This window comes from Somniosus microcephalus, unplaced genomic scaffold (genome assembly GCF_052327205.1).
Source record: "Somniosus microcephalus isolate GS21.2 unplaced genomic scaffold, FLI_Smic_1.0 scaffold1679, whole genome shotgun sequence".
In the NCBI taxonomy this organism is placed as follows: Eukaryota; Metazoa; Chordata; class Chondrichthyes; order Squaliformes; family Somniosidae; genus Somniosus; species Somniosus microcephalus.
The window spans coordinates 357-12,500 of record NW_028226866.1 but is presented as its reverse complement, the minus strand read 5'-3'; the positions used below and the strand labels follow the sequence as shown (position 1 = coordinate 12,500).

The following is a 12,144-nucleotide window of genomic DNA, read 5'->3' as shown; positions in this document are numbered from 1 at the left end:
GGTGTAGGGCTGGAGGAGGTTACAGAGATAGGGAGGGGCGTGGGGCTGGTGGAGTTTACAGAGATAGGGAGGGGTGTAGGGGCTGGAGGAGGTTACTGAGATAGGGAGGGGTGTAGGGGCTGGAGGAGGTTACAGAGATAGGGAGGGGCGTGGGGCTGGTGGAGTTTACAGAGATAGGGAGGGGTGTAGGGGCTGGAGGAGGTTACTGAGATAGGGAGGGGTGTAGGGGCTGGAGGAGGTTACTGAGATAGGGAGGGGTGTAGGGGCTAGAGGAGGTTACAGAGATAGGGAGGGTTGTAGGGGCTGGAGGAGGTTACAGAGATAGGGAGGGGTGTAGGGGCTGGAGGGAGTTTACAGAGATAGGGAGGGGGCGAGGAGGCCATGGGGAGATTTGAACACAAGGACGAGAATTTTAAAATCGAGGCTTCACTGGAGCGGAAGCCAGTGGAGGAGCTCCGGTGTAACAGGCCCGAGGGCTGAATGGCCTCCCCCAGTAACCCTGATGTCTCTCTCTCTCCCTCTCTCTCTCTCCGCAGTCGGACCGCGGATCGTCGAGGAACCGGAGACGGCCACGGCCAATACCGGCGGCAGTGTGACACTGAACTGTGTGTGGGTGGGGAACCCTCCACTGACCCTCACCTGGACTCGCAAAGGGTCGAACATGGTAGGGGACAGGCCCAGGCTGCGACGAGGGTGGGTGGGGCTCGGTGGGTGGGTGCGAGGGGGATACCCGGGCGATGACACCGGGAATCTGTGGCAGCTCGCCTCCATCCGAGCCGCCATCAGATCATGCAGTTCCCCAGAGAGCAGTCTAGAGCGAGGCCGGAATAGACAGGACCAGGGCGAGGGGTTCTGACTCTGTCTCTCTCTCTCTCTCTCTCTGTCTCTCTGTCTCTCTGTCTCTCTGTCTCTCTCTGTCTCTCTCTCTCTGTGTCTCTCTCTCTCTCTCTCTCTGTGTCTCTCTCTCTCTCTCTCTCTCTGTCTCTCTCTCTGTCTCCCTCTCTCTCTCTCCCTGTCTCTCTCTCCCTGTCTCTCTCTCCCTGTCTCTCTCTGCCTCTCTCTCTCTGTCTCCCTCTCTCTCTCTCTGTCTCCCTCTCTCTCTCTCTGTCTCTCTCCCTCTGTCTCTGTCTCTCTCCCTCTGTCTGTCTCTCTGTCTCTCTCTCTCTCTCTCCCCCTGTCTCTCTCTGTCTCTCTCTCTCTGTGTCTCCCTCTCTCTCTCTCTGTCTCCCTCTCTCTCTCTCTGTCTCTCTCCCTCTGTCTCTCTCTCTCTCTCTCTCTCTCTGTCTCTCTCTGTCTCTCTCTCTCTCTCTCTCTGTCTCTCTCTCTCTCTCCCTGTCTCTCTCTGTGTGTACGTCTGTCTGTCTGTCTCTCAGAGGGGAGGAGTGGAGAGGGGAGGAAAGGAGAGTGAGGAGAGGGTCGTGGAGCGAGAGGAGCGGGGTTCTCGATGATGAGTGTTTGGAGGATAGTTGGGAGAGAGTGAAGGAGGAAGCGAGGGGAGGAGAGATGAGGGAGAGGAGCGAGCGGGGTTGTCGATGATGCGTGTTTGGACGATGGGAGGGAGGGAAGGAGGGAGCAGGGAGGAGAGGAGAGCCCTTCTCGATGATGGGTGACATGAATCTTGTCATTATGAAATAATACTGGGCGGCCTGCTGGTGGCGCTGTCCAGGGAGAGTATAAATACTCGGGCACGGGCCCAGCTTGCTCAGGACATTCTTAACAGGAACTAGTGAAGGGCACAACTAGACCTCCATGTTGTAAAACAGTTGATTAAAGCTTTGTTTAACGCTTAGACCGAGTGCCTAGTAGTTTTCTTACGTCGATGGGTGTCTGGGCTATGGGAGGGAGAGAATGAGGGAATGGAGAGAGGGTAGGGGAGGGGTTTTTCGATGGTTGTTGTCTGGGCGATGGGAGGGAGGGAAGGAGGGAGCGGAGGGGAGGAGAGGAGAAGGGTTCTCGAGGGTGAGTGTCTGGGCGATGGGAGAGAGGGATGGAGGGAGTGGAGGAGAAGGGTTCTCGAGGGTGGCTGTCTGGGCGATGGGAGGGAGGGAGGGAAGGAGGGAGTGGAGGGGAGGAGAAGGGATCTCGAGGGTGGCTATCTGGGTGATAGAAGGGAGGGAAGGAGGGAGTGGAGGGGAGGAGAAGGGTTCTCGAGGGTGGCTGTCTGGGCGATGGGAGAGAGGGAGGGAAGGAGGGAGAGGTGCGGTGTTCTCGAGTGTGGGTGACTGGGCGATGGGAGAGAGGGAAGGAGGGAGCGGAGGGGAGAAGGGTTCTCGAGGGTGGCTGTCTGGGCGATAGGAGGGAGGGTAGGAGGGAGTGGAGGGGAGGAGAGGGGTTCTCGAGGGTGGGTGACTGGGCGATGGGAGGGAGGGAAGGAGGGAGCGGAGGGGAGAAGGGTTCTCGAGGGTGGCTGCCTGGGCGATGCACCCCTGACTGAAACGTCTCCCCTTTGCTATCCCAGGTGCTCAGTAACAGTAACCGCCTCTACCTGAGCTCGGTGACACAGGCTGACGCAGGTCAGTACATCTGTAAAGCCATCGTCCCGCGGATCGGAGTCGGAGAGCGAGAGGTCATGCTGAAAGTCAACGGTGAGTCTCATCCCCACACCAGCAAGGCACACGCTCGGATTGGCTGTCCCCAAATATCGTTCAATCATTGTCCAGCCCTCCCCTCCGATCCCCCTCCCCTCCGATCCCCCTCCCCTCCGATCCCCCTCCCCTCCGATCCCCCTCCCATCCAATCCCCCTCCCATCCAATCCCCCTCCCCTCCGATCCCCCTCCCCTCCGATCCCCCTCCCCTCCGATCCCCCTGCCCTCCGGTCCCCCTCCCCTCCGGTCCCCCCTCCCCTCCGATCCCCCTCCCCTCCAATCCCAGAGGGGAACCCAGAGAACCACCGCAAGTTTGCGGGCGAGGTCGGTCTGGCCACAGACGTGGTCGTGGTCGGGAGAGGAGCGAGGGAATCCGGAGGCTCCAGGTCCTCGTGGCCAACCCAATATTGGCCGCCAAAGTGTCCTGGGGGCCCCAATGACCGTCCGAGCGGGGGCCCGTTCTGCACGGGCGTGGGTGGGCTGGGGAAGTTCAAGAGCTATAAACCCGACCCTTGACCCGCCGGACGACGGGGTTGGCGCGAAGAGAAACAGGATTTGCGGTCGGCGTGAGAAACCGTTGGCCGTTTTTGTCAGAATCGATCCCCTCGCCTTTCTTCCCGACTAACCCCATTTGTTTCTCCCCCAACAAGGACCGCCCATAATCTCGAGCGACACAGTACAGTACGCTGTCCAGGGAGATCGGGGGAGGGTGGAGTGTTACATCGCAAGTACGCCGCTCCCGGATCGTATCGTAAGTTAGTTTTAAAAAAAAATTCATTCCTGGGATGTGGGCGTCGCTGGCAATGCCAGCATTTATTGCCCATCCCTAGTCGCCCTCGAGAAGGTGGTGGTCAGCCGCCGCCTTCAACCGCTGCAGTCCGTGTGGTGAAGGTACTCCCAGATTCCCTCTTGACTGCATGTGACCGAGAAACAGGGATTGAATTCGATACTTCAGTTCAGTAAGACCCTGATGCATTGTGAGAGGGTTAATCCCCTCCGATAGGGAACAGGCTGCCCGGTGTCTGTAAATGGGGAGAGGTGGGTGAGAGGGTTAATCCCCTCCGATAGGGAACAGGCTGCCCGGTGTCTGTAAATGGGGAGAGGTGGGTGAGAGGGTTAATCCCCCTCCGATAGGGAACAGGCTGCCCGGTGTCTGTAAATGGGGAGAGGTGGGTGAGAGGGTTAATCCCCCTCCGATAGGGAACAGGCTGCCCGGTGTCTGTAAATGGGGAGAGGTGGGTGAGAGGGTTAATCCCCTCCGATAGGGAACAGACTGCCCGGTGTCTGTAAATGGGGAGAGGTGGGTGAGAGGGTTAATCCCCTCCGATAGGGAACAGGCTGCCTGGTGTCTGTAAATGGGGAGAGGTGGGTGAGAGGGTTAATCCCCTCCGATAGGGAACAGGCTGCCCGGTGTCTGTAAATGGGGAGAGGTGGGTGAGAGGGTTAATCCCCTCCGATAGGGAACAGGCTGCCCGGTGTCTGTAAATGGGGAGAGGTGGGTGAGAGGGTTATCCCCTCCGATAGGGAACAGGCTGCCCGGTGTCTGTAAATGGGGAGAGGTGGGTGAGAGAGTTAATCCCCTCCGATAGGGAACAGGCTGCCCGGTGTTTGTAAATGGGGAGAGGTGGGTGAGAGGGTTAATCCCCCTCCGATAGGGAACAGGCTGCCCGGTGTCTGTAAATGGGGAGAGGTGGGTGAGAGGGTTAATCCCCTCCGATAGGGAACAGGCTGCCCGGTGTCTGTAAATGGGGAGAGGTGGGTGAGAGGGTTAATCCCCTCCGATAGGGAACAGGCTGCCCGGTGTCTGTAAATGGGGAGAGGTGGGTGAGAGGGTTAATCCCCTCCGATAGGGAACAGGCTGCCCGGTGTCTGTAAATGGGGAGAGGTGGGTGTGAGGGTTAATCCCCCTCCGATAGGGAACAGGCTGCCCGGTGTCTGTAAATGGGGAGAGGTGGGTGAGAGGGTTAATCCCCTCCGATAGGGAACAGGCTGCCCGGTGTCTGTAAATGGGGAGAGGTGGGTGAGAGGGTTAATCCCCTCCGATAGGGAACAGGCTGCCCGGTGTCTGTAAATGGGGAGAGGTGGGTGAGAGGGTTAATCCCCCTCCGATAGGGAACAGGCTGCCTGGTGTCTGTAAATGGGGAGCGGTGGGTGAGAGGGTTAATCCCCTCCGATAGGGAACAGTCTGCCCGGTGTCTGTAAATGGGGAGCGGTGGGTTAATTCCCTTTCATTTCTCAGTTTGGGGATGAGGACAATGTGTTGGGACAGGGCATGTTTAATTCGGCCCTCTTTACTGCTCCCACCAGGCCTGGGCTTGGAAGGAGAATTTCCTGGAGACAGGCACCTTTGAGCGCTACACTGTCGAGACCGTAGGGACGGACACAGACGTGCGGTCCACCCTAATGATAAACAATGTGGTGGACTCGGATTTTCAGACCCATTACAACTGCACGGCCTGGAATGGCTTCGGACCGAGCACGGCCCTCATCCAGCTCGACAAGGAAGGTGAGGAGTCGGAATGATCTCCCCGCCCGCCGCCCCCCAGCCCCAGAACTTCGCGCCTTCCTGCTCGCTGTCTGTTATCCCCCCCCCCGGCCCGCTTTCACCTCACTGCCGCTCCGGGCTGTGCGCGGTGGGGAATTGCCCCGAGTGCTAGGATACCTGGTCTGGTAAGGTTCAGGTAGACAGAGAGGTAGGGAGTGACAGAGAGGTAGGGAGAGACAGAGAGAGAGAGAGACAGAGAGGGACAGACAGAAAGAGAGACAGAAAGAGAGAGGGACAGACAGAAAGAGAGAAAAACAAAAACAGAGAGAGGCACAGAGAGAGACAGAGCCAGAGCCAGAGAGCGAGAGAGAGCCAGAGAGCGAGAGAGCGAGCGAGAGAGAGCGAGCGAGAGAGAGTGAGAGAGCGAGAGGGAGACAGAGTGAGAAAGAGAGAGAGCGAGCGAGAGCCAGAGAGCGAGCCAGAGCCAGAGAGCGAGAAAGAACCAGAGAGCGAGAGAGAGCCAGAGAGCGAGAGCGAGCGAGAGAGAGAGAGCGAGAGAGACAGAGAGCGAGAGAGCGAGAGAGACAGAGAGCGAGAAAGAGAGAGAGACAGAGAGAGCGAGAGAGAGACAGAGAGCGAGAGAGAGACAGAGAGCGAGAGAGAGACAGAGAGCGAGAGAGAGACAGAGAGCGAGAGAGAGACAGAGAGCGAGAGAGAGACAGAGAGCGAGAGAGAGACAGAGAGCGAGAGAGAGACAGAGAGCGAGAGAGAGACAGAGAGCGAGAGAGAGACAGAGAGCGAGAGAGAGACAGAGAGCGAGAGAGAGACAGAGAGCGAGAGAGAGACAGAGAGCGAGAGAGAGACAGAGAGCGAGAGAGAGACAGAGAGCGAGAGAGAGACAGAGAGCGAGAGAGAGACAGAGAGCGAGAGAGAGACAGAGAGCGAGAGAGAGACAGAGAGCGAGAGAGAGACAGAGAGCGAGAGAGAGACAGAGAGCGAGAGAGAGACAGAGAGCGAGAGAGAGACAGAGAGCGAGAGAGAGACAGAGAGCGAGAGAGAGACAGAGAGCGAGACAGGCAGAGAGCGAGAGAGGCAGAGAGCGAGAGAGGCAGAGAGCGAGAGAGGCAGAGAGCGAGAGAGGCAGAGAGCGAGAGAGGCAGAGAGCGAGAGAGGCAGAGAGCGAGAGAGGCAGAGAGCGAGAGAGGGACAGAGAGCGAGAGAGAGACAGAGAGCGAGAGAGAGACAGAGAGCGAGAGAGAGACAGAGAGCGAGAGAGAGACAGAGAGCGAGAGAGAGACAGAGAGCGAGAGAGAGACAGAGAGCGAGAGAGAGACAGAGAGCGAGAGAGAGACAGAGAGCGAGAGAGAGACAGAGAGCGAGAGAGAGACAGAGAGCGAGAGAGAGACAGAGAGCGAGAGAGAGACAGAGAGCGAGAGAGAGACAGAGAGCGAGAGAGAGACAGAGAGCGAGAGAGAGACAGAGAGCGAGAGAGAGACAGAGAGCGAGACAGAGAGACAGAGAGAGAGACAGAGAGCGAGAGAGAGACAGAGAGCGAGAGAGAGACAGAGAGCGAGACAGACAGAGAGCGAGAGACAGACAGAGAGCGAGAGACAGACAGAGAGCGAGACAGACAGAGAGATGTTGTGTATGTAATATGTGTGCTACTTTGAACCTATGGACAGGACTGCACTACTTGTAGGGCGGAGTGATACGCAGTACCACTCCTGGCCATAGGGGTATAAATAGTACTGTGGGTACTGATCCCCCTCAGTTCCCGCCTGTGGGCATGAAGTAAAGACCTACGTATAGTCCCTACCTCCAACCAGTAAAGACCTGTTTGAGTTATACGTTTAAGTCTTTGTGTTAATTGTTCAATACAATACACATACTTAACGAGAGACAGAGAGACAGACAGAGAGAGAGAGAGACAGAGAGAGAGACAGACGGAGAGTGAGATACGAAGCGTATACTGGGAGCGGGAATGGGAGAGCCTCACTGCTCCCTGCTCCTCTGCAGTCTACTGCCCTAACACAGGATGGCGGTGTCGGCCCACTCGAGGCCTGGTCCGAGGTGTGGTCAGCCCGAGGCCTGCAGCCGGGCCCAGTAACTCGAAATTGCCGGGGGGGGGTGGTGGTGGTCATCAATCCAGCACGGCCCCCGGCGTCTGCCGGCAGTGAAAAGATTAATTGCCCGAGAGAAAATAAATTGCAGTGTGTGCGGGGGGGCGTGTGTCAAACTAACATGGGAGTCCCCACATTACAGTGACCTCGCTTTAGAAAGTGCTTCACTGATCTTCAAGCGCTCTGAGACGTCCTGAGATTCATTCTAGTCACTTTAGTTTGCGCGGTTCCAGCCCTCCCTATCTCTGTAACCTCCTCCAGCTCAACAACACTCCCTATCTCTGTAACCTCCTCCAGCCCCTACACCCCTCCCTATCTCTGTAACCTCCTCCAGCCCCCGACAACCCCTCCCTATCTCTGTAACCTCCTCCAGCCCCTACAACCCTCCCTATCTCTGTAACCTCCTCCAGCCCCTACACCCCTCCCTATCTCTGTAACCTCCTCCAGCCCCCGACAACCCCTCCCTATCTCTGTAACCTCCTCCAGCCCCTACAACCCTCCCTATCTCTGTAACCTCCTCCAGCCCCTACACCCCTCCCTATCTCTGTAACCTCCTCCAGCTCCTACAACCCTCCCTCTCTCTGTAACCTCCTCCAGCCCCTACACCCCTCCCTATCTCTGTAACCTCCTCCAGCCCCAACACCCCCCCCTATCTCTGTAACCTCCTCCAGCACCTACACCCCTCCCTATCTCTGTAACCTCCTCCAGCCCCTACACCCCTCCCTATCTCTGTAACCTCCTCCAGCCCCTACACCCCTCCCTATCTCTGTAACCTCCTCCAGCTCAACACCCCTCCCTATCTCTGTAACCTCCTCCAGCCCCTACACCCCTCCCTATCTCTGTAACCTCCTCCAGCCCCTACAACCCTCCCTATCTCTGTAACCTCCACCAGCCCCTACACCCCTCCCTATCTCTGTAACCTCCTCCAGCCCCTACACCCCTCCCTATCTCTGTAACCTCCTCCAGCCCCTACACCCCTCCCTATCTCTGTAACCTCCTCCAGCCCCTACACCCCTCCCTATCTCTGTAACCTCCTCCAGCCCCTACAACCCTCCCTATCTCTGTAACCTCCTCCAGCTCAACACCCCTCCCTATCTCTGTAACCTCCTCCAGCTCAACACCCCTCCCTATCTCTGTAACCTCCCCCAGCTCAACAACCCTCCCTATCTCTGTAACCTCCTCCAGCTCAACAACACTCCCTATCTCTGTAACCTCCCCCAGCCCCTACACCCCTCCCTATCTCTGTAACCTCCTCCAGCCCCTACACCCCTCCCTATCTCTGTAACCTCCTCCAGCCCCTACACCCCTCCCTATCTCTGTAACCTCCTCCAGCCCCGACAACCCTCCCTATCTCTGTAACCTCCTCCAGCCCCTACACCCCTCCCTATCTCTGTAACCTCCTCCAGTCCCTGCACCCCTCCCTATCTCTGTAACCTCCTCCAGACCCTACACCCCTCCCTATCTCTGTAACCTCCACCAGCCCCTACACCCCTCCCTATCTCTGTAACCTCCTCCAGCCCCTACACACCTCCCTATCTCTGTAACCTCCTCCAGTCCCTACACCCCTCCCTATCTCTGTAACCTCCACCAGCCCCTACAACCCTCCCTATCTCTGTAACCTCCTCCAGCCCCTACACCCCTCCCTATCTCTGTAACCTCCTCCAGCCCCTGCACCCCTCCCTATCTCTGTAACCTCCTCCAGCCCCTGCACCCCTCCCTATCTCTGTAGCCTCCCCCAGTCCCTACACCCCTCCCTATCTCTGTAACCTCCCCCAGCCCCAACACCCCTCCCTATCTCTGTAACCTCCTCCAGCCCCTACAACCCTCCCTATCTCTGTAACCTCCTCCAGCCCCTACAACCCTCCCTATCTCTGTAACCTCCTCCAGCCCCTACACCCCTCCCTATCTCTGTAACCTCCTCCAGCTCAACAACCCTCCCTATCTCTGTAACCTCCTCCAGCTCAACACCCCTCCCTATCTCTGTAACCTCCTCCAACTCAACAACCCTCCCTATCTCTGTAACCTCCTCCAGCCCCTACACCCCTCCCTCTCTCCGTAACCTCCTCCAGCCCCTACACCCCTCCCTATCTCTGTAACCTCCTCCAGCCTCTACACCCCTCCCTATCTCTGTAACCTCCTCCAGCCACCTACACACCTCCCTATCTCTGTAACCTCCTCCAGCCCCACAACCCTCCCTATCTCTGTAACCTCCTCCAGCCCTACACCCCTCCCTATCTCTCTAACCTCCTCCAGCCCCTATACCCCTCCCTATCTCTCTAACCTCCTCCAGCTCAACACCCCTCCCTATCTCTGTAACCTCCTCCAGCTCAACAACCCTCCCTGTCTCTGTAACCTCCTCCAGCCCCTACACCCCTCCCTATCTCTGTAACCTCCTCCAGCCCCTACACCCCTCCCTATCTCTGCAACCTCCTCCAGCCCCTACACCCCTCCCTATCTCTGTAACCTCCTCCAGCCCCTACACCCCTCCCTATCTCTGTAACCTCCTCCAGCTCAACAACCCTCCCTGTCTCTGTAACCTCCTCCAGCCCCTACACCCCTCCCTATCTCTGTAACCTCCTCTAGCCCTACACCCCTCCCTATCTCTGTAACCTCCTCCAGCCCCTACAACCCTCCCTATCTCTGTAACCTCCTCCAGCCCCTACACAACTCCCTATCTCTGTAACCTCCTCTAGCCCTACACCCCTCCCTATCTCTGTAACCTCCTCCAGCCCCTACACCCCTCCCTATCTCTCTAACCTCTTCCAGCCCCTACACCCCTCCCTATCTCTGTAACCTCCTCCAGCCCCTACACCCCTCCCTATCTCTGTAACCTCCTCCAGCCCCCACAACACTCCCTATCTCTGTAACCTCCTCCAGCCCAACACCCCTCCCTATCTCTGTAACCTCCTCCAGCCCCTACACCCCTCCCTATCTCTGTAACCTCCTCCAGCCACTACAACCCTCCCTATCTCTGTAGCCTCCTCCAGCCCTACAACCCTCCCTATCTCTGTAACCTCCTCCAGCCCCAACAACCCTCCCTATCTCTGTAACCTCCTCCAGCCCTACAACCCTCCCTATCTCTGTAACCTCCTCCAGCCACTACAACCCTCACTATCTCTGTAACCTCCTCCAGCCCTACAACCCTCCCTATCTCTGTAACCTCCTCCAGCCACTACAACCCTCACGATCTCTGTAACCTCCTCCAGCCCTACAACCCTCCCTATCTCTGTAACCTCCTCCAGCCACTACAACCCTCACTATCTCTGTAACCTCCTCCAGCCCCTACACCCCTCCCTATCTCTGTAACCTCCTCCAGCCCCTACAATCCTCCCTATCTCTGTAACTTCCTCCAGCCCCTACAACCCTCCGTATCTCTGTAACCTCCTCCAGCCCCTGCAACCCTCCCTATCTCTGTAACCTCCTCCAGCCCCTACAACCGTCCCTATCTCTGTAACCTCCTCCAGCCCCTACAACCCTCCCTATCTCTGCAACCCCCTCCAGCCCCTACAACTCTCCCTATCTCTGTAACCTCCTCCAGCCCCTACAACCCTTCCTATCTCTGTAACCTCCTCCAGCACCTACACCCCTCCCTATCTCTGTAACCTCCTCCAGCCCCTACACCCCTCCCTATCTCTGTAACCTCCTCCAGCCCCTACACCCCTCCCTATCTCCGTAACCTCCTACAACCCATCCTATCTCCGTAACCTCCTCCAGCCCCTACAACCCTCCCTATCTGTGTAACCTCCTCCAGCCCCAACAACCCTCCCTGTCTCTGTATCCTCCTCCAGCCCTACACCCCTCCCTATCTCTGTAACCTCCTCCAACCCCTACAACCCATCCTATCTCCGTAACCTCCTCCAGCCCCTACAACCCTCCCTATCTCTGTAACCTCCTCCAGCCCTACACCCCTCCCTATCTCTGTAACCTCCTCCAACCCCTACAACCCATCCTATCTCCGTAACCTCCTCCAGCCCCTACAACCCTCCCTATCTCTGTAACCTCCTCCAGCCCCTACAACCCTCCCTATCTCTGTAACCTCCTCCAGCCCCTACAACCCTCCGAGATCTCTGCGCTCCTCCAATTCTGGCCTCTTGAGCATCCCCCGATTTCCATCGCTCCACCATCGGCGGCCGTGCATTCAGCTGCCTGGGCCCCGAGCTCTGGAATTCCCTCCCTAAACCTCTCCGCCTCTCTCTCCTCCTTTAAGACGCTCCTTAAAACCTCCCTCTTTGACCCAGCTTTTGGTCACCTGTCCTAATATCTCCTGATGTAGCTCGGCGTCAAATTCTGTTTGATAATCGCTCCTGTGAAGCACCTGGGAGGTTTTACTACATTAAAGGCGCTATATAAATACAAGTTGTAGTTGTTGTTGTTTCTCTCTCTGTTCCAGATGGCCTTCCGATCGGGATCATCATCGGCGTCACGGTTGGACTCGGGATCTTGCTGACCCTCCTCTTGGCGGGTCTCGCTGTGGTCCTGTACCGGAGGCGGAAACGCAGTGAGTCACACTTCAGCGATCAGTAGCCGCTCCCGTTGGCCCCCGCCCCGCGCTCTCAACCACGCTGGGGTACACACAGACCCAACGCCCCCCACATTCCCCCAACTCTGGGCACAACAGATACTGAGGTATCAGTGCTCCGTGCGACCAGCATTTCCCCGCACCTGCCCATCCCATCCCCTCCCCTCCCCATCCCCTCCCCATCCCCTCCCCATCCCCCTCCCCTCCCCATCCCTCCCCTCCCACCCCCTCCCCATCCCCTCCCCCTCCCCTCCCCCTCCCCATCCCCTCCCCTCCCCATCCCCTCCCCTCCCCCTCCCCATCCCCTCCCCATCCCCTCCCCCTCCCCTCCCCCATCCCCTCCCCTCCCTCCCCTCCCCTCCCCATCCCCTCCCCTCCCCATCCCCATCCCCTCCCTCCCATCCCCTCCCCTCCCCATCCCCTCCCCATCCCCT

The 12,144-nt window shown here is 58.0% G+C and overlaps 1 protein-coding gene across 1 annotated transcript in view; it reads left to right on the top strand.

Moving 5' to 3' along the window:
• The window catches only part of LOC147080351 (kin of IRRE-like protein 1), an 18,786-nt gene extending 7,062 nt beyond the window's left edge, over positions 1-11,724 (top strand). The window contains exons 3-7 of the mRNA XM_085981203.1: positions 537-664; positions 2,459-2,585; positions 3,237-3,337; positions 4,894-5,092; positions 11,582-11,724. Of these exons, the coding sequence (XP_085837329.1) occupies positions 537-664; positions 2,459-2,585; positions 3,237-3,337; positions 4,894-5,092; positions 11,582-11,715 (689 nt within the window). The 3' untranslated portion in view covers positions 11,716-11,724. The remainder of the gene's footprint in view (positions 1-536; positions 665-2,458; positions 2,586-3,236; positions 3,338-4,893; positions 5,093-11,581) is intronic.
• Positions 11,725-12,144: the final 420 nt, after the last annotated feature.